Below are 20222 nucleotides of genomic sequence, written 5' to 3'. Positions count from 1 at the left end.
TTGAAAAGCCTGAATCAGAGATCTCTTCCTAAGGTCAGCCCACTAATAATGATACGTCTGGGGCTTTTGAGAAGGTTCCACATACTTATACCTACACAAGGGAACTTTAAGAACAAACTGAATGTGGCTACCAAGTATGGAACAATCAAAAAGACCCTGTCCAAGACCCAACTGAAAAAGATACAGAAACAAGATGATGCTAAACTTATGGCTAAGAACAAGAAGCAACTGGCTCCAGCCGCTGCACTAAAACTGGCTAAAAGTATTCTCAACAGTGATTCCTTGGATCGGGTAGATCCCACGGTAAAATTAAGTTTACAAGATCTTCAAAGCCTATATCAGAATCCTAATCGAAGATTATTGTATAACTTTCTGGGGACTTCCGGCGACCAATTGAACGATTCATACGTGGTTGAAAAAGATGTTTTGAAGCTCCTAGAGCGTGATGACTTGCCGAGGGCTCTGTATTTGGTCAGACTCGCCAAGGATAATGGTATCGTTGGAATGAACAGGATTATGCACTATTTGTTGAAACGAGATAAAATCAGCTTAACATTTCAATTGATTGCACTGCGTAAGAAATGGGGTGTTGCAACTAACAGCTTAACATACACGATAATTTTTCAAGGTTGTGCGAAAGCAGAGTCTAACTTGAACTTGGCTCAATCAAGGCAACTCGTTGCATTGTTGCAAAAAGCTCACAAAGATAGACTAGCTAACGTCATTCACTTGAATGCTCTGCTTGATGCACTTTTAAAGTCCGAGAAACTTCCCTTGGTATGGGAAGTAAAGGAACTGTTCATAGATACTCTACCAAAGATAGAGCCCGATGCAATCACATATACCCTACTATTCAAGGCTCTGGGAAAATCAGAAAACAACAAAGAAGCTTTAGAAACGGCTAATTCTCTATGGGAGGAAATTGTACATAACAGGAAGGTCAAGATAGATTCGTACTTGGCTAGGGCCTACGCCTTGCTGTACTTGAGGTCAAAAAATATTGAGTTGATAAAACGTGGAATAATAATCCTGCGATCGTACTACGACGTGTGTCCTGTTAATGAGGTCGAAAATATTTCCATGAAGCCTCCTAAAAAGGCTACCACTGTGCCTGTATTGCTTCCTGTTGACACCATAAACCCTAGAAAATTACGTTTTCAACCTGATAAAGCTGTGGAAGAAATCTTGCAGCATTCATACATGAGATTGACGAAATAATCTGTATATAATTAGTCAAGTGGCTCTTGCTGTAGCAGCCAAGATGACATTTAAAGTGTATTATAAAGAAACAGTCAAAAACGACAAAAAGTGAAGTTCCGAAACCGGGAATCGAACCCGGATCTGCACGGTGAGAACGAACTGTGATAGCCATTACACTATTTCGGAAATTGTGACACTTTTCGTCTCTCTGATAATAGGTGAGATTTTTCATTACCAAATATGTACAGCTTTTTGTTTCGTAATCATTTCCTCAACTATCTACCGTATCAGATTCGTAGATCCATAGTCATACACCTCTTGCTAAGCACGGAGCTCTAAATTGTGTTTTTTAAGACATGATTATCCGATTTTCGTGTTCCATTCACTAGCTGGTATAGGATCAAATATCAAACAATTGGTGTCGCAAATCATAGTGTTTAACAGTAATGTATTGTAAGGGCTAGAACCTCAAAATCCTGCCCAACTTCAATATGCTCACTCCTTGACGCTCTTACTCCCTCCACCAAAAGTAACTTGACAATGCAGGGTGGGTCTGCTGACTTGGGATACACCTTTCGTATTACGGCCAATTCAATAATAGTAGAGGCTTTTCGCAAAGACCGCTTACCTTGCAGTTTACCCCTTCTTTGAGCCCAATCACAACGTTGCGCTACATGACACATTTAGGTCTATAAATAAGGGACAAGTTCTTAGTAAAATAGTCAAATGTTCCCCTGAAATGTAAATCATTTATTTGATACACTTCGAATTGTGACCCCCTATTGAACTTCAACTGTCATTATTGATGGCAAATATCAAAAATAAAAAATTCCGAAACCGGGAATCGAACCCGGATCTGCACGGTGAGAACGAACTGTGATAGCCATTACACTATTTCGGATAGTTCATTCACTCAATCTNGTAAATTTGGGNNNTGTAGCATCGTCATCTAGTTCNACCCAAGTTACTAAAAAAATANAAAGTTCCGAAACCGGGAATCGAACCCGGATCTGCACGGTGAGAACGAACTGTGATAGCCATTACACTATTTCGGAATTTATTACTGTTTTGCTGATGTTTTTCTTTAAGTTAGCTTTTATACCATCCAGTGTTTCAAACTCTTTCTTTTCAAACTTTGTACTCAAAATCAAAAAGGGCTGTAAAAGTAGAGAGATATTTTTATAATGTGTTTTGGTAAGCAATTTTGGTGCCCACAGCTTACCTGTAAAAGAAACTAGTTGTCCATGTTTTCCTCAACAATTGGAGCCGGACTTTTAGTCCCCCTAATAACTAAGAAACAATAGCAACAGCTCGGTTTATCCCAAAAAGGTTAAGCACAAAATTAACAAAAAAGACAATCTGTTACCTGATTGTTTAAGATACGTTTACTGCTAATACTAGATTTAAATAGGTCAAAATATTCACTTTTTTTTGGAACATATAGATAATAAATGTTGTCCCTTCAGTTTGATCCGAAATAGTGTAATGGCTATCACAGTTCGTTCTCACCGTGCAGATCCGGGTTCGATTCCCGGTTTCGGAACTTCTTTTTTATCTACCTGAATCATCAAGCCTACCGAAGGAAAGTTTGATCAAAAATCAAAGACAAAGCCTACGTTGCATTTCAAGACGACATTGAATTGTGCTCTTGACTAGCACATATTATCAAGTTGCCTGACGAGAGTATTGGTCGCCTAAGCTCGAATCTGGGGCTATGGTAACTCACTTGGGCATGTCTTAAAGCTCAGGAATGGCGTTGTATTTTTTCACTTCGAGCCTGCCTCTATGGCCAAGTTGGTAAGGCACCTCACTAGTAATGAGGAGATCATCAGTTCGAATCTGATTGGAGGCATTTTTTTTGCTCGTCTTAACCTGAATTCACCTTTACAAACCAGACCAGACAGAACGTTCAAATCTTCTACTTCTCTCTCCAGGATGGTACAAATGATTTAGTTATATTTCTAAATAGTGTTTCATAATTTTTCATAAAGTATATGATCTTAGCTTGCAGAAAAACATACATCTAATCCAATGAAGAAGCACCGGTAATAATGTCGACCAACTCGTTGGTGATGACGGCTTGTCTGGTTCTGTTGTACAGAATGGAGTACTTGTTGATCATGTCACCAGCATTCTTGGAAGCATTGTCCATCGCATTTCTTCTGGCAGAAATTTCGGAAGCATAACCGTCAGCAAGGGCAGATAGAATGGAGTTGGCTAATCCGTACTCGGAAAGAGTTGCTGGAATTTCAGCGTCTTCGTCAACTTCAAAAGTAGACAGCTTCTCGGAAGCCTTAATGGCGTCAGTGGAGAAGACGGAAAATTCAGATGGAAGGAAAGAAACACCGGAAACGAATTTGTTATACAAGACCTCAATCTTCTGGTAGTCACCCAACTTCTTGATCTCGTCAGCAATCAAAGCTGCCTCGTAGAAAGTAGGGGCTTCCTTACCAATACCGTTGAAAGAGAGCTTGACGTTATTTGGGTGTGTTCTAAGCAATTGGACCTTTGTTTTGTCACCAATAGTTACGACATCGGCATTTGGAAGATCCTTCAGTCTCAATCTAGCAGACTTGGCAATTTGGGAGTGGATAGAACCACATAGACCCTTGTCGGAGGAGACGACAACCAACAATGTTTTTTCAGCATCTTCTGGAGCCTTGGTCTCAGCAGTGGTGAAAACTTCTTGGTCTCCCTCATGGTAAACTCTGGAAGTGGCCATGGCTCTCTGAGCCTTGTTCAATCTGGTAGAAGCCACAATCTTCATGGTGTTGGTGATCTTCTCAATGTTCTTAATGGACTTTAAACGCATTTCAATTTCACGTAAAGTAGCATAGTTTCTACAAACAATGTTAGTAACGTCGGGCTGAAAATTGGCTTTGAAAAACGTTCTGTACTTACCTTGTGGAAGCACCGGCAGAGCGGGCAATGTTGGCAACACTTAAACGAAACATTTTGTTGTGAGGTTAAGAAACAGGCAAGTTGTGAACCAAGGGGTTTTGTCTGATTTCGTTGTTCAGTTTAATTCGTTCAATGAGAGGAGGCCTTTATTGGTTCACACACTACTACTTGGGAGAGTTTTCGAATACTGGAAGGGATATGTGAGGGATAGAAATGAAGCGACTCTATTGGTGGACGAGGAACTAGGGATTCTACGTTACCCGGCGTTCGCAAGACATTAGTGATTAGGTAATCTATTCTCTATTTAAACTAATCTGGGGTGAGGTACGAACTCTATGATATGTTATAGTAGTAAGACTGAACTTGGTTCTGACGTATTTGGGATAAGAATGGTTCAGAGTTAATCCTGTTTTGTTCATGAGTCTCAAAAAGCTTGATGAATTCATCAACATGAACTTGATCACAATGATGCGCTCTCACATTCTCCGCCTGAGCATATTCGTTGATTGAGTTTTTAAGTATTGATTTGGGTGAAGTTGTAGAATTGGGCATTGAGATTATAGTAGAGTTATTCTGACTTTGAATGTTTCTTTTGGGACGTTCGTTTTTGCTGTAGATGATCAATCTGGCGCTACCATGAAACTTAATTGATCCTTGAGGATGAACGTTTGCATGATTTGAAGGAGAACGAATGGACAATGTGCTGACATTTTTATTTTCTTTATCCTTGGTCATCTTTAGACTGTCAAAAAATTCTGGATCGTTAATCGTCAACGGTAATATTTGTGGTTCTTCTTTTGCAGGATTGAAGGTAGGAACAGAGTATGATTCAATGATACTATTCTTCCCCGTTGAGCTGGCTGTCTGATTCAAACCCTTCATGTTAGGTTCATCTACTTTAGGAGCAAAGTTCTCCTCCTCCAGAAACGGAGACATTTGTGTTTCCTCATGCGGAAGGTCTGCAGGTTTTGATGAGTCAACTGAAGTAATCGTTTGAGACTGGGATGCCAATTGGTTTGTTGAAAATTCATCATTTCTGCCAGTACTCAGCTCAGAGTCTATTTCCATAGCTGAATAATCAGATATAAACCAATGACAGCCTGCAGTAGTCTTCAATTCAATATCATCCTCCAATAACGAAGATGAGTCCAAAAATTCTGAAGTATACAAAGTCAATGGCATAATGTAGTCTTCATCAGTTTCATTCTCATCATGTTCTGTGTCATCATTATTCCAATCGTCTTGATCTTGAGTTGATTCTTTTCTAAACGTGCAATTGAATTTCTGGGTTAAGTATTCTAAACCCAACTTGTAATCAACCCGTCTCTTCTTCCTTTGTGGCAAGGGAGATTCTAAATGCATCTTCTGTTTCTCTTTAAACTTTTCTTTCCAAGCATGTAAGACTGAAGTTCCCTCTCTCTGCCCACTAAACGATTGAACTCTGTTCAAAGCTTTCCTCTTACGAGTTTCATTGCCTTGCTTCTCCGGATTGTAATTACCTTTCCTACCAACAACGCTTAAAATCCTTTGAGAATAACCACCCCTATCATTAGTGGGCTTAGCAGTACCAAACTTATTAACGGAAATGGCAAACTCATCATTCTTCAATAATATCATTTCCTTAAAAGGAAAAAGCTTTTGATAGCCAAGAAAAGAGCAGTACTAGAAAAAAAAACTACAGTTGGTTTCTCAAAGCCAACTTCTCAGCCTAGCATAGTCGAAGGGAAGCCAGGCACAGTATTTTTCCTTTCTGTGCCACACCCACCTTTGGAGGGCTCTATTGTGGTGAATAGATATGGATCCATCACATAACGTTTGTGGTACGGGATGCGGTTAAGCGTCTCACGTTACCCTGCCTTAGGTGATTTTGGCTGGAGTTTTTTTTTATTTTCTCTTCTTTTCCAACCTCAGAAATCCACGTCATAGATGCTAGATATTGTCCAATTCATTGAAGAGAGGGGTGGTGATCCGGAGGCTATCCGCAAGTCTCAGAAGGCCAGAGGAGATTCAGTCGAGATTGTTGATGAAATTATCTCTGAATACAAAGACTGGGTGAAGATTAGATTCGAATTGGATGAGTTGAACAAGCAACAGAACAAGGTCCAGAAGGAGATTGGATTGAAGTTCAAAAAGAAGGAGGACCCCAAAGAACTACTGCAGAAGAAAGAGGAGATTGTGAAGGCAAAGGAACAACTCAACTTGAAGGAACAGGAAGCTGACAGAAACCTCCGTTTCAAAGTAAATCAAGTTGGTAATATTGTGCATGAATCTGTTCCTATTTCAGACAACGAAGACAATAACGAATTGGTCAGAGACTGGGCTCCTGAAGGAACCAATATTAAAGAAGTCACCAACATTGCTACCGCAACTGGTGCTCCTGCCAAGTTGTCACACCACGAAGTTTTGCTGCGTCTGGATGGTTATGATCCAGAGCGTGGTGTTAAAATCGTTGGTCACAGAGGTTACTTCTTACGAAACTACGGTGTCTTTTTGAACCAAGCTTTGATCAATTATGGTCTGAGTTATTTGGCACAAAAGGGTTATCTCCCTTTGCAAGCTCCTGTTATGATGAACAAAGATGTCATGGCCAAGACAGCACAATTATCTCAATTTGACGAAGAATTATACAAGGTTACCGATGGTGACGATGAAAAGTACCTGATTGCTACATCCGAGCAACCGATCTCTGCATATCACTCTAATGAGTGGTTTGAGAAGCCACAAGAACAACTGCCAATTCGTTATGCAGGTTTCTCTTCTTGTTTCCGTAGGGAGGCTGGCTCTCACGGTAAGGATGCCTGGGGTATCTTCAGAGTGCATGCATTTGAGAAGATTGAACAATTCTGTCTAACTGAGCCTGACAAGTCATGGGAAGAGTTTGACCGTATGATTGGTGCCGCTGAAGGATTTTACCAATCCTTGGGTCTTCCATACAGAGTTGTTGGTATTGTCTCTGGTGAGTTGAACAATGCTGCTGCTAAGAAATATGACTTGGAAGCCTGGTTCCCATTCCAAAAAGAGTTCAAAGAATTGGTTTCATGTTCTAATTGTACAGACTATCAATCCAGAAACTTGGAGATCAGATGTGGTATTAAGTCTGTTACCCAAAAAGAGAAGAAATATGTTCACTGTTTGAACTCTACGTTATGTGCCACAGAAAGAGCCCTGTGTTGTGTTTTAGAGAACTATCAGACTGAGGATGGACTGAAGGTGCCTGAAGTGCTGAGAAAATACATTCCAGGAGAACCCGAATTCATTCCTTTTGTCAAAGAATTACCAAAGAACTCAACCTCTCAAAAGAAGAAATAAATTAAATAGTTATAATTCATTATGCTCCAATGCCGTGGTAGTAACTGTAGCAGATGGCGATGTTATTGATAAGGATGAGTTGATTGCCTTGATTACTTTTTTGTTCAACGAGGAGGTGGCTGAACTGGTGAGTGATTTTGTAGTTAAAGATGATGGAGGAAGCTTTGCTTTCAACGAGGAAATTGATCCTATTGTAGTCTTGATTGACTCCTTGAGAGTGATAGTAGTGTGACTTGTGACTGTACTTTTTACTGATGTTTTAATGGAATCTTTAATAATGCTTTTGGTTGAGGAGCTCGCAGAGCTTTGCGTTATGCTTTTGGGTGAACTTTTGAAGGCACTCGTTATTGAGGAAACGATTGCTGGTTTACTTGACGACGAGGTTACAATATCTTTAGCAACATCCAAAGTTTCTTGGATCAGTTTTTCCGTTTGTTCGATTTCCTTTGAGGTAAAACCAAACAATCGTAATACAAAGCCAAGAATGTTGAACGACTTCAAGACCATCCAAAACACCAACATGACAGGTCTTCGTAGCAATCGTCTCCAAACAATCCAGGCCGAGACAGCACAAAAAACTGCCAAAGCCATATATATATCCCGCTTCTCTTTTTTGGAGGACTTATTAATGGTCTTCATTAATTCAGAGGTACCTGAAATAATTCCATTGAATAAGGCATATCTATCTGACAACGTTTGTAGATCCCTGGAGTTTTGATCCAACTCTTCTAGATTCAACTCCGATTGCATCACTGAACTTTGCATCATTTCTCTTGATTTCCCCAATGAGTCCGTGATCAATTGATTCTTGTTCAAAATTTTGACTTCTATCGGTGTAGAATCCTCAATGGTGTCATCCACTGAAGACTTGCTTTCATCTTGACCTTGAACTTTGGATTGTCTCTCTTCAGCCAATTTATAGGAGTTTTGACAATAAATCTGCCTATGTGCTTCAAAACATCTCTTTTGATTCGCTTGATTAGCCAAAATGGCCGTTCTTAACTGGGATCTTAGGTCTGACAAGTGCTCTTTGAAAACATCCAAGAAAATCAACCTGTCTAAGTTTTTAGTTGCTTCCTGGTCCAAGTTGTAGACGTACAATTCAATGCATTCCGAAAATGACGACAAAGAGTTCAAAACTTGTTCCGTCTCCCTCTCTCGCAGAGATTCAAACTCCTCTGGTGCTCCTTCAGTGACAGAACTCAAAGTATGAAGACTCAGCTGTATATTCTTCTTCAGAAAACGAAGTTTGTTTTCTATAGGCTGATAGTCTTGTTGAAAATAATCCTAAAGGTTAGTAAATGCAACTTTGAAAGCTACTGTCACACTTACCTCATCCATGATATGCCAGTTTTGCAGTGGAGAAACGTAACTTAAACTGTCAGCGAAGAGGTTGACAATCTATTACATAATCAGTGTCAACTGAGATCATTGAGGAATCATATCATCTCCAGGTTAGTTAGGCTGCAACTATTCCCACCTCACGTCACGCCATGCAAATAAAGTACAATGTGATCTTACAGGATTGCTCCCTAATATCAGATTCCATATACAAAAAGTCGACTTCCAATGCTGCCCCTTCCCAGGACTCATTTATTAAGACAAGGCTTATTTTTCCCCAAGTATCGCACTCGTATAGACATGAAGTGATTGACCCTCAGATCACGGAGTCTAACAAAAATCATAGCAGAAATAACCTTCTACAGGAGGCAATCGACAAATCTGGTCGGAAAAACCATATTACGTGCAATTTCGATGAAGATAACATTATTATTATAGATTTTAATGATGACGGGTCTGAGGTAATTAAGGTTGACAGTTTTAGCAATCACTGGCAAGTCCACTCTTATGATGTCCAGAAATGGACATTTGTTGACGAAGTGACTCACGAAGAAGAATTATATTTAGATATTTTTGTCAGAGGCAGTGAAAGTAATTTGGTCAATGAGAATATCGATTTTACACCAAAAGGGGATCTGAACTATTGCAACAGGATATTTCAAGTGTTTCAGACCAGAAATAAACAACTGGAGGGTATTTTGAATTTGAACAATGCCTAGAAACAACTGTTAAACCAAATCACTGAAGTTTGCCGGCATCTCCTCAATTTTTTTCGAATAGTATTTTTCAATGGCATGAAGTTCTCCAATATCCTCCTCGGTTACTAGATTCACAGCCATACCTTTTCTTCCAAATCTACCAGACCTACCAATTCGATGGATATAGTTTTCCTTGGCAAAAGGAATATCATAGTTGATTACTAAGGAAACTTGCTGGACATCGATTCCTCTAGCCCATACATCGGTGGAAATCAATACTCTGGAATTACCCAATCTAAATTCATTCATAATTCTGTCTCTGTCCTCCTGTTTCATGTCTCCATGCATTGATACAACCGTGAAGTTAGCCTTTCGCAAATGTTCGGTCAGCCAATCGACCTTCTTCTTGGTGTTACAGAAAATCACTGCTTGGGTCACTGTCAAAGAGTCATATAGATCACACAGTGTATCAAACTTCCATTCCTCCTTTTCACACTGAATGTAGAATTGTCTAATTCCTTCCAAACTCACTTCATCCCTCTTCACCAAGATTTTGACAGGATCATTCATGAACTTATTCGTCATTACTAGAACCTCTTTAGTTAAAGTCGCACTAACAACCACCACCTGAGTGGAAGGCGGAAGAGTTTTGTAAATGTCATAAATCTGCTCTTGAAATCCCTTTGTCATCAGCTCATCGGCCTCATCCAGGACTAACATTTTAACATTCCTAACGTTCAAGTTTCGCCTTTTTATCATATCACAGACTCTTCCTGGAGTACCACTAACTATGTGTTGACCTTTTTGCAATTTCTTTAAATCCTCTCCCACACTTGTACCACCAATACAAGCATAAGTGTGGATGTTCATATAGTCTCCCAAATTTTGTATTACGTTGTTGATCTGCACAGCTAACTCTCTCGTTGGAGATAAAACAATGGCCTGAGTATCCTTTTTCTTTGTGTCGACAACATTCAGCATCCCAATGGAAAATGTGGCAGTCTTACCGGTTCCTGATTGGGCCTGTGCTATAGTATCCTTACCGGTGAGGATTTGCATGATGGCTCTTGACTGAATAGCTGATGGTGCCTCAAAACCATACCCATAGATACCACGCAGCAAGTCTTCCTTCAGATTCATCTCTTCAAAGGAGGCCACCACCGGCACACCTTTGGTAGTCTTGAATTTGAGGTGTTTATCTGCTTCTCTGTCAAACTCCATTGATTGAAGAGAACCACTATCTGAAATTTTTCGTCAAAAGATGCGATTACATAAGCAAACGAGGTGCAAGGACTTGATGACATCTGGTCTGACCTCATCCGTGTCTCATTCACTAGGTGTGTCTAATTTGCTGTCCAATGTCTTCTAGCCAGAACACTGTGGTTGTTTTGATAGGGGGAGGTCACAAATCCGGAAAGGTAGGTTGGGTCACTTTTGTCCGTTAAACAATTGAATATTTTCTAACGATCTAGTCAACTGCTTCAAAACGTTTAGAGGAAGAGCTGAAGCTTCGAACTACAAAATCTTTTGAAATTAATATAAAGATTATTGACTTTGACAGCTACTTAGTTGATCCTGAAGCTAAGTTTTTGGTCACTAAAGAGATTGGACATTGGGACAAAGATCAATCTTTACCATCAAGATTTGATTTCGAAAGATTGTTAGAGGAAGTCACAGAGATCAAGCAGAAACAAGGAAGAGAAGCTGTTCACGTTCTGCTTATTCATGGAATTTATGCACTGTATGACTCAAGGTTAACGAATCTTGCAGACGTAAAAGTCTTTATTGACTTGGATTCTGATACAAGACTTCAGAGATGGATCCAGGATGTAATTCTTTCTTCAGATTACGACCGAGAATTGCAAGGTATCTATTTGGATAACCTGTTGAATTATTATTTGAAATATGCAAGGGTTGAAATGTCAGAGTTTGTATCTCCTACAAAGGCAAGTGCAGATATTATATTACCCAACGGTGCTACTACTTACGGTAACAGTTTGATCACAGATGGTATCATTCCGCTGCTTAGAAGTTCCCAAGACCCACTAGCTACCTCAAGTTACTACAGAGATAGTATCAGTCTCAGAACTCAACAGAAAGATAGCTTTGGCATACCCTTGGTTAGCCTCGACACTGATAATGCTGATCCACAATATGGAAACATGAGTTGAGATAGACTTGCTACAATTTCTGCTGGTGGATATTTATCGGAATGGTACTCCCATAAGTTTTAAGAGTAACATAGTCTTCCAAAGATAAGGATATAAGGTTGGGGCTCATCATGTTGTCAACATCATATTGTCCAGTACTGTATTGGCGAACGAGTTTTTGTGTATCCCCCGAGGATAATTGAACCCCGTTATTGAAGTATGCCTTTTTGTTAATCCACTGATTCAGCAGAGCTCTTAAGAATTCAACTCTGGAGAGATCTAGTGGAACTTTGTTCCACCATAAATTTAGTTCTTCCATGCATAGTTGAATGGTTGACCTTAGTGCACTCTCCGTTATACTACCGCCCAGAATTTCACCGTTCAACAGATCATCCTCACTGATGTAATTTGGAGTTTTGAGATTTAGCAACGGATCATTGAAAAGTTTTATTTGACGACGCTGACTGACGTTTTTCAACATGGAAATGTAGTAGAATAATAATGGAGTGTTATATGTTAATTGAGACTCTTGGGCTAACACTTCACCTGTTGTGGAAATGAAACTGTTCATATATTTGTATCTGTTGTGATGAAGACCGACCACAAATAGTTTCAATTGTTGGAGAATCTCTTCGATTTGAAACAGAGAATCCAGGCTGTCTATACATAGAATAGTGTTGATTTCGGTTTTGTAATAGTGCTGAGTGAATTCAAAGACATCTCTCCAGAAGCTTGCTTCATTGCGGCTGGATAAAGATGAAATATAGAACGTTACTTTATCAACGAGTGGGAAACTTTTGAAGTAGAAAATTGCAAAATCCAGAAGTGCTCCGCTCACAGGCTCTCCGTCAATCATCAAAGATTTTTCATTATAATTCAGTCCTCTTGGCTCAATAATCATATCCCGTCCTTCTTTTATCTTTTGATGAAGCAAGGCTTGAATTTTGAGAGAGTTCTCCCAAACCGGTAAGACAATGTTATTCATGCTCACAACGTTTCCCTCCAAACTACCGTTCGCCGGTGAAGATTCTAATAGATTTTCCAAGTCGGTTGCTTTTTCATTTTTCCAATCATCTTGTCGAAGAATCAATGATTCCTCCGAGAATGTTGGCAAAACTCCACGATATCTTTCTTGATGAAGGGACATGAAATCCTGCAACAAAAGCTTTCGTCTTGCATTGAAGTTTCTATGAAGATCAGTTAACAGAGTCAGACATTCGGGAGTTAAAATATTGCTGCCTCCAGGGACTGGTTGAAACGTAACTCCTTCCATATGCTCACTAGAAGAATTCACAAAGGACTGAACATTGGACATTCTGGTGAATTTGCTTCCAAAGAGAGACAATGAGTGATTGTACTAAGAATTATTTGATAGCGGGATAGATTAGGCTATTTCATGAGTATGGGGTAAGGCTTACATAATGATTACATAACGATACTCGGATCGTTCTCTACCTACAATAAAGAATTTCAACATCCCTCTGACAACTCAATTCTCAACAGAAAATGAAACAGAATCTTTGGATGGTGGAAAATCCGTGCATTCTCCCTTGTATACCTACCATTATCCAGTACATCAGCTAGGTTTCCCTTTTTTTCTATAGCATGACATTGACATCTTCTGTGATTGGCTGACCCTCGAACTCTTAGTGGATCGGTCAATTTTTCAGTCTCTCCCGATATCAAGAGAAGAGAAAAAAAAATTCATCTCATTGACTCACAAGTCTCTTGTACATCACCAAGTAACGGATAATGAATATTGCGACTCGTGCCCAAAAATGCTCGGGAAAGCGGTTCTTCAGCTTGTCCCTGCTCAGAAATCAGGAAGTTAAACTCAATAAGTTCTCTTCTATTATCACACAACCCAAGTCTCAAGGTGCTTCTCAGGCAATGTTGTATGCCACGGGATTTACCAAGGAAGATATGAACAAAGGTCAAGTCGGTGTTGGATCATGCTGGTGGTCAGGTAACCCATGTAACATGCATTTATTAGACCTCAACATGACCTGTACAGAGTCCGTCAAGAGAGCTGGTCTGAAAGGTATGCAGTTTAACACCATCGGTGTCTCTGATGGTATTTCCATGGGAACGAAGGGAATGAGATTTTCCTTACAATCCAGAGAAATTATTGCTGACTCTTTTGAAACTATTATGTTGGCTCAGCATTATGATGCCAATATTGGTATCCCAGCTTGTGATAAAAATATGCCCGGTGTTCTGATGGGTTTTGCTAGACATAACCGGCCTTCAATTATGGTTTACGGTGGTACCATCCATGCGGGTAAACCATCTCACGTCACTGACAAAGTTCCCGAAAAGATTGATGTGGTCAGTGCTTTCCAAAGTTACGGTCAATTCATCTCCGGTCAGATCACCGAGGAGCAAAGAGAGGATATTGTAGCCCATTCATGCCCAGGACCCGGATCTTGTGGTGGTATGTACACTGCCAATACAATGGCATCCTGTGCTGAGGTGATGGGTATGTCTCTTCCATTGTCATCATCTTCTCCGGCCATATCCAAGGAAAAGCAGGAAGAATGTGAGAATGTTGGTTTTGCTATCAAAAAGTTGATGGAATTGCAAATCCTTCCAAAGGATATCATGACCAAAGCAGCTTTTGAAAATGCCATCACCTATGTCATTGCCACTGGTGGTTCGACTAATGCAGTTTTGCATTTAATTGCTATTGCCCACACTGTTGGGGTGGAATTGACAATCGATGACTTCCAAAGAATTTCTGACAAGACCCCATTTTTGGCTGATTTCAAGCCTTCTGGAAAGTACGTCATGGCTGATTTACAGAAATACGGAGGTACTCCAGCTGTTACCAAATACCTGCTAAGAAACGGTTTGATTGATGGAGACTGTATAACAGTCACGGGAAAAACCGTCAAGGAGAACATGGAGAACTTTGCTGACTTGCCATTAGAGCAGGATATTATCAGACCACTATCCAACCCTTTGAAGCCTACAGGTCACTTACAAATCCTGAAGGGTTCTTTGGCCCCTGGTGGATCGGTTGCCAAGATTACCGGTAAGGAAGGTACATTTTTTGAAGGTAAAGCCAAATGTTACAATGAGGAAACAGATTTCATTGAAGCTTTGGAAAGAGGTGAAATCAAGAAGGATGAGAAGACTGTCGTCGTTATTAGATACGAGGGACCTAGAGGTGCTCCAGGTATGCCTGAGATGTTGAAGCCCTCTTCAGCTCTTATGGGTTACGGTCTAGGTAAAGACTGCGCTCTCCTTACTGATGGTAGATTTTCTGGTGGATCTCACGGATTCTTAATTGGTCACATCGTACCTGAGGCTTGGTCAGATGGAGCCAAGGACCCAGCTCACGCAAATTACTATGTCGACGGTGTTGCTCCTATTGCCCTGGTTGAGAACGGTGATGTGATTACTATTGACTCTGATAACAATACTATAGACATAAGAGTCGAGAGATCCGAACTAGAGGCCAGAGCAAAGAAATTCACTCTTCCAGACAAGAGAATTAGAAGAGGTGTTTTGTCCAAATACCAGAGATTAGTGTCAGATGCATCCAAGGGTTGTGTTCTGGACGCTGACTACTACTAACTAATACGAACAGATGAAAATTCCGAATGATAACTTATCATGGTGTTTCCTATATTAGTTGAATTAATTAGAAACATTATTTATTATACACACATACATTACATAATCTTAAGTACTTGAATGTACTATGGTCAATAATTGAGGATTGGAGACAGACCCAAAGGCAAAGCAAACTGCTCCACCACCGATACAAGTGATTTTGGATGTTTCATCAATGGTTGCGTTGAAGCCCACCAACATGGGGAAGTTTTTCCAGTCGTCATCTGAGATCTTCAGTGGGATTACTGTCTTGGTATCTATGTTGAATTTGACTAACCAATTCTCTTGATTGAACAATTGATGGAATGAAACTCCCCCAATAAAAATGTATTCAGGTCCTTTCAGATGAACTACTTTGCTCCCATATCTGGCTAATAGTTTATGTTGGAAAATTGGTTTTGATATGACAGTATCGCCTTGAACGTAGAATGAATAGACAGTACCATTAATCGTACCCGACTTGAGCATTCCTCCTGCAATGAGTCCTAGTCCATCATGATAGCACATAGCAGCAGCTTCGAGGTTAGGCATGCTAGACGATATATTTTTCCAGGTCGCAGGAAGGTTAACGTCTGATAGTAACGAGAACGCATCACCATTGCATCCCCCAAATAGTAGTAACCCATTTTCAGTGCTAACAGCGCAATGCCTAGATCGTGGTTCCAATAGGTCAGGTAGTTTCTCCTGTAATTTTCCAATGGACCAACATTCCGTTGTTGGTTTACCTGGAGCGCTTCTTCCACCGGATAAATGCAGTTTACCATTATGATTGGTTAATGATTGGCACATTAATTTTGACAGTGGATCGTTATGCGTTATTTCAGTTGCACAGTTACCTTTAATGACCACGGTAGTATTACTTCGTGTTATGTCTAATCCCCCGTGAAGGACTATATCTCCTTCAAAACTTTGGCAGGCTGCAAACTTCCTTTGAATTAGTTCCGGGCCTTCGATTGTTATTAACTTTGTTTCAACGAATTCTGTACTTTCAGTTCCCTCCTTCTCGTCCTCAGTGTCTTGGTAAACCTGTACGTTCGAATTTGTAGCATGAAGGACAATATAATGCTGTGCATACATGACGAATTCTTCCCATTCATCGAATGCCTCAACGGATGCGATTTTACCCTTGATATCAGCACTTAAATCCTTCCAAAAATGAAACAGGTCCCTAGCTTCAACATTGTTGAAACCAAGACTAGTGATTCTTTCACATTGTTTTTCAATCGTAGGATAGGTTTGAACACACTGTAAAGGACTATCCAGACGACTAAAATGATAAAGCATCGTCCTACTGAACGGATGTCGTTCGCCAGCAGGTAGCAATTGCTCTAACAACAAGAAGTGGGAATTTGGAAACTTACTAGTTTCTTGAATTATAGGATTTGCGCAATTTGGTTTCATATAGGCCAACGAAACTTCGGCGATGAATACACTACAAACATCATCTCTGCCGAGGTTCAGTTCTGTCATCAGCTGCTCAAATAAGGGTAGATCATTCATGTCACAGCCTACTGCGGCATAGTTATCGGTCTTCAACATGATTCCATGTTTGGGAATGGGACTTTCACTTTTCTCGTTAATAATGTGTCTCAACTCCGAAGAGCCTCTGATTAATGATATTTTCTTGGATATCAAGTCTGGATAATCAACGTCTATGCAAAAAATGTTCGTCTTCTCATTCTCAAGTAGCTCAAAAGGTAACACGTCATAACCAGCACCCAAATTAATTATTATAACGGTTTCAGAAGTCGATTGATTCATGATAGATCTTAGTGATTCTTTGATAGAGTGCATTCTCAACCAATAGCCTCTGTTGATTGCTGGGGACCTTCTTTGTGGTTTCTTTACCACATGCTTAAAGTACTCAGTAGGCTTGTCCTCGCTACCACTCAAGACTGGTTTATACAGCATTTCCACCGATCTTTTGGACACTATTGAGTAATCGTTAGTTCCTTGGATCATGATATCGGAGTAAAGCTTTTTCCGCTTGTCTTTCTCGATCTTCCTCCGTTGCCTGTTTAGGCTCTTCTCGGAAGGTACTTGAGCTCCCTCATTCGCCTGTATCGTCATTGTTGGTACAAACCCGCTTTAAGGTGATCTTCGTACTCAGTATTTTTCATTTTTCATGAATCTTTTTATTGTGCGCGATAGTCTTATCAGATCAGGGAGCACAATGTTTCTAATCTTTGCCTGTCTGTCCGCACTCCCTAAACAATGGAAGACTATGGGAATAAGCCCCCTCAGGCCAATGACAGGGACACAGATAAGCCCGTCGATAGGGTGGCCAAGCTGAAAATGACAAACGGTTTCCAAAAGACCAAAAAGTTTCCCAAGTTGGTTATGGTAAAATACACAATTTACTCTACAAATGAGAGGATCTACATTGTGGGTAGTAATAACCGTGAAACAATGTTTCGAATACTTGAAATAGACATGACCACCTCTGCCACTGAGGAATTGAATATAATAGAGGAGAATGTGTTTTTTACAAGATTGGAAATTATAGCAATTCTCAGTGATTTGGAGGAAAACAGTGAAGGTGGCCTGACCAAAAAACTCTCAGGTATCGGATTATTGGGGTTTATTAGGTTTACTTCTTACTATTATCTTTGTGTTATTACTGAAGCAAGTATAATTGGAGTTTTAGGAGGCAGAAATATCTACCACGTTGATAATACGGCACTGGTGCCCGTTACCAACAATTACAGGAAACCGGATAGAAACTCTGAGGAGGCAAGATTTCTGCACACTTTTCAAAGTATAGACCTTACCAAAACTTTCTACTTCAGTTACACTTACGATTTAACCAATACAATGCAGAAAAATTTCATGAGTAATAAGAAAGAGGCCCAAGGCTTGAATGAAGAGAGCTTCAACGAAACATTTGTCCATAATGAAATGTTTGTGTGGAACTCTTGGCTTCTCAATCCCATTAAAGAGTTTGATAACGTCTACGACTGGTTCCAAATCATCATTCATGGATTTGTTGACCAAGCCAAAATATCTGTTTTCTCGAGGCAAGTGTATATTACTCTGATAGCCAGAAGATCTCATCATTTTGCAGGTGCTAGATTTTTTAAAAGAGGTGTCAATGACCAAGGAAACGTTGCCAATGAAGTAGAAACTGAACAAATTGTTAGTGATATGCTAACCACGCCATTCCACGACCCAAGTGCTGGTTTTTATAATAATCCCAATTATACCTCATATGTGCAACATAGGGGCTCTATACCCTTATATTGGTCTCAGGAAACTAGTCCTAATCTTAGGCTTGCTAAACCTCCCATTTATATCAACTTGATGGATCCATTTTATACCTCATCAGCTGTTCATTTTGATGATTTGTTTCATCGATATGGTTCTCCAATAATGATCTTGAATCTTGTTAAACAAAGGGAGAAGTCTGCCAGGGAATCCAAACTGTCAAGAGAATTTGAAAACTGCATTGAATATTTGAACAAATTTCTTCCGGCCAAGAATAAGTTACAATACATGGCTTGGGACATGTCTAGGGCTTCCAAATCCCATGGGCAAGATGTTGTTGAGTTTCTAGAGAAGTACGCTGAGAAATGCCTTCGAGTCACTGGTTTCTTTCATAATGGAAGAACTTTGCAAGAAACTAAACTGCAAGAAGGAATTTGTAGAACGAACTGTATCGACTGCTTAGATAGAACCAACGCAGCACAGTTTGTCATTGGCAAAAGGGCTCTCGCGTACCAGCTTTGTTCTCTTGGAGTCATTGAAGACAACTATCTGGAATACGATTCAGATGTGGTTAATATTCTAACTGAGATGTTCCATGATCATGGAGATACTATCGCATTGCAATATGGAGGTTCTCATTTAGTAAATACGATGGAGACTTATCGGAAATTGAACCATTGGTCATCGCATTCAAGAGACATGATAGAAAGCATAAAAAGGTTTTACAGTAACTCATTTATGGATGCTCAAAGACAGGAGGCCATAAATTTGTTTTTGGGAAATTATATTTGGGAAAAAGGAGTTCCAGTTTTATGGAATCTAGACACAGATTTCTACCTTCACAATGATTATTGGGGGAACAATCTAATGACGTGTAAACCGAGTTATACACATTGGTTTAATGATAGGTATTTGAAGAATCGAAAAGAGTTAGTCTTGAAAAAGTTGGAAGATACGAAGTCTCCTGATATAGTTAAATGGGAAAGTTTAATAAAAAAGAAGGTGGAGCCCTATCCAGGATGCGTCGACAATTATTTCAATGAACATTATCCTCCCGGAGAGATTGTTTCATTGAAAGACGTCTTTGAATTCAAAATGATTTCAACTTTGAAGGCTCTTGAAGTTATCCCACAGCCCGAAGAAAAGGAAAGGAGAAGGTCAGTTTACAGTTTCACATCCCCCACCAAGGAAGTCACCTCCGCCAAAGAATCTGATAATATTTCCTCTCCTTTCAAAACCAGAAAACCCCAGCCTGCAAGTCAAAAGTACAAGATGTTGTACGAAAAGAATAAAGAAGAAGAAGAAGTGAAAGATGTTAAGCCAAGATCACTTGATTGTGAGACACAGTTCAGTAGACTACAAGCTATGCGGGTTAAAAACTACTTTGAAAGGCTGACTAACAGTTTGGAAATGGAACTTGGAAAAGCTCAGAGAATGTTCAAGGAGGAAAGAAAGCTTCCACTCTTTGAAAATAGTAGTCAGAAGATTGAATTAAATGCGTTAAATGAGGACTATCTTTATGAAGAATTCAATCTTGAGGATGAGAAGGCAGCTAATACGGATGACCTAAAGCTGGAAGTAACTGCAGCAGACAAAGCTATTTATGAAAAAAACACCAAAATTAATGGATTCATTCCGCTCATTGAATTATCTAGTGATACAGTTGAGAATGCGGAGAGTATTAGGCACTTGGTAAATATTCGCAGTTACCAAGAAACTTGCTATCGTGATACGTTTTCTGTCAGTGAAGAAGATTACCAGATGTACTCATCGATTGGGGTTTGATCGAAAAAATTGGAAA

General features: G+C 39.8%; 11 protein-coding genes across 11 annotated transcripts; 5 read left to right on the top strand and 6 right to left on the bottom strand.

Annotated features, from left to right (window-relative positions):
- Positions 1 to 48: 48 nt before the first annotated feature.
- On the top strand, positions 49 to 1218 carry PAS_chr1-4_0466 (uncharacterized protein; the record flags this gene model as incomplete). Its single annotated transcript, XM_002490554.1, has 1 exon — positions 49 to 1218. One exon carries the CDS (start codon positions 49 to 51, stop codon positions 1216 to 1218), a length of 1170 nt encoding a protein of 389 aa, XP_002490599.1.
- Positions 1219 to 3223: 2005 nt separating this feature from the next.
- On the bottom strand, positions 3224 to 4154 carry PAS_chr1-4_0465 (Gamma subunit of the F1 sector of mitochondrial F1F0 ATP synthase; the record flags this gene model as incomplete). The annotated part of the gene is made up of 2 exons (XM_002490553.1): positions 3224 to 4040; positions 4102 to 4154. The coding sequence occupies 2 exons, from the start codon at positions 4152 to 4154 to the stop codon at positions 3224 to 3226; spliced, it is 870 nt and encodes a 289-aa protein (XP_002490598.1).
- A 280-nt stretch (positions 4155 to 4434) lies between these two features.
- Positions 4435 to 5718, bottom strand: PAS_chr1-4_0464 (Hypothetical protein; the record flags this gene model as incomplete). Its single annotated transcript, XM_002490552.1, has 1 exon — positions 4435 to 5718. The coding sequence occupies one exon, from the start codon at positions 5716 to 5718 to the stop codon at positions 4435 to 4437; it is 1284 nt and encodes a 427-aa protein (XP_002490597.1).
- A 309-nt stretch (positions 5719 to 6027) lies between these two features.
- PAS_chr1-4_0463 (Cytosolic seryl-tRNA synthetase, class II aminoacyl-tRNA synthetase) lies at positions 6028 to 7410 on the top strand (the record flags this gene model as incomplete). The annotated part of the gene is made up of 1 exon (XM_002490551.1): positions 6028 to 7410. The coding sequence occupies one exon, from the start codon at positions 6028 to 6030 to the stop codon at positions 7408 to 7410; it is 1383 nt and encodes a 460-aa protein (XP_002490596.1).
- Positions 7411 to 7721: 311 nt separating this feature from the next.
- Positions 7722 to 8751, bottom strand: PAS_chr1-4_0462 (Membrane glycoprotein v-SNARE; the record flags this gene model as incomplete). The annotated part of the gene is made up of 3 exons (XM_002490550.1): positions 7722 to 7750; positions 7782 to 8673; positions 8719 to 8751. 3 exons carry the CDS (start codon positions 8749 to 8751, stop codon positions 7722 to 7724), a joined length of 954 nt encoding a protein of 317 aa, XP_002490595.1.
- Positions 8752 to 9479: 728 nt separating this feature from the next.
- Positions 9480 to 10670, bottom strand: PAS_chr1-4_0461 (Nucleolar protein required for maturation of 18S rRNA; the record flags this gene model as incomplete). The annotated part of the gene is made up of 1 exon (XM_002490549.1): positions 9480 to 10670. The coding sequence occupies one exon, from the start codon at positions 10668 to 10670 to the stop codon at positions 9480 to 9482; it is 1191 nt and encodes a 396-aa protein (XP_002490594.1).
- Positions 10671 to 10807: 137 nt separating this feature from the next.
- Positions 10808 to 11620, top strand: PAS_chr1-4_0460 (Uridine kinase (Uridine monophosphokinase); the record flags this gene model as incomplete). Its single annotated transcript, XM_002490548.1, has 2 exons — positions 10808 to 10867; positions 10922 to 11620. The coding sequence occupies 2 exons, from the start codon at positions 10808 to 10810 to the stop codon at positions 11618 to 11620; spliced, it is 759 nt and encodes a 252-aa protein (XP_002490593.1).
- Positions 11621 to 11630: 10 nt separating this feature from the next.
- PAS_chr1-4_0459 (Malate synthase) lies at positions 11631 to 12914 on the bottom strand (the record flags this gene model as incomplete). Its single annotated transcript, XM_002490547.1, has 1 exon — positions 11631 to 12914. One exon carries the CDS (start codon positions 12912 to 12914, stop codon positions 11631 to 11633), a length of 1284 nt encoding a protein of 427 aa, XP_002490592.1.
- A 437-nt stretch (positions 12915 to 13351) lies between these two features.
- Positions 13352 to 15178, top strand: PAS_chr1-4_0458 (Dihydroxyacid dehydratase; the record flags this gene model as incomplete). The annotated part of the gene is made up of 1 exon (XM_002490546.1): positions 13352 to 15178. The coding sequence occupies one exon, from the start codon at positions 13352 to 13354 to the stop codon at positions 15176 to 15178; it is 1827 nt and encodes a 608-aa protein (XP_002490591.1).
- A 108-nt stretch (positions 15179 to 15286) lies between these two features.
- Positions 15287 to 17287, bottom strand: PAS_chr1-4_0457 (tRNA methyltransferase required for the synthesis of wybutosine; the record flags this gene model as incomplete). The annotated part of the gene is made up of 1 exon (XM_002490545.1): positions 15287 to 17287. The coding sequence occupies one exon, from the start codon at positions 17285 to 17287 to the stop codon at positions 15287 to 15289; it is 2001 nt and encodes a 666-aa protein (XP_002490590.1).
- A 144-nt stretch (positions 17288 to 17431) lies between these two features.
- PAS_chr1-4_0456 (Polyphosphatidylinositol phosphatase) lies at positions 17432 to 20206 on the top strand (the record flags this gene model as incomplete). The annotated part of the gene is made up of 1 exon (XM_002490544.1): positions 17432 to 20206. One exon carries the CDS (start codon positions 17432 to 17434, stop codon positions 20204 to 20206), a length of 2775 nt encoding a protein of 924 aa, XP_002490589.1.
- Positions 20207 to 20222: the final 16 nt, after the last annotated feature.

Source organism: Komagataella phaffii, chromosome 1, assembly GCF_000027005.1.
Source record: "Komagataella phaffii GS115 chromosome 1, complete sequence".
NCBI lineage: Eukaryota > Fungi > Ascomycota > Pichiomycetes > Pichiales > Pichiaceae > Komagataella > Komagataella phaffii.
This window is presented reverse-complemented; position numbering and strand designations above follow the sequence as displayed.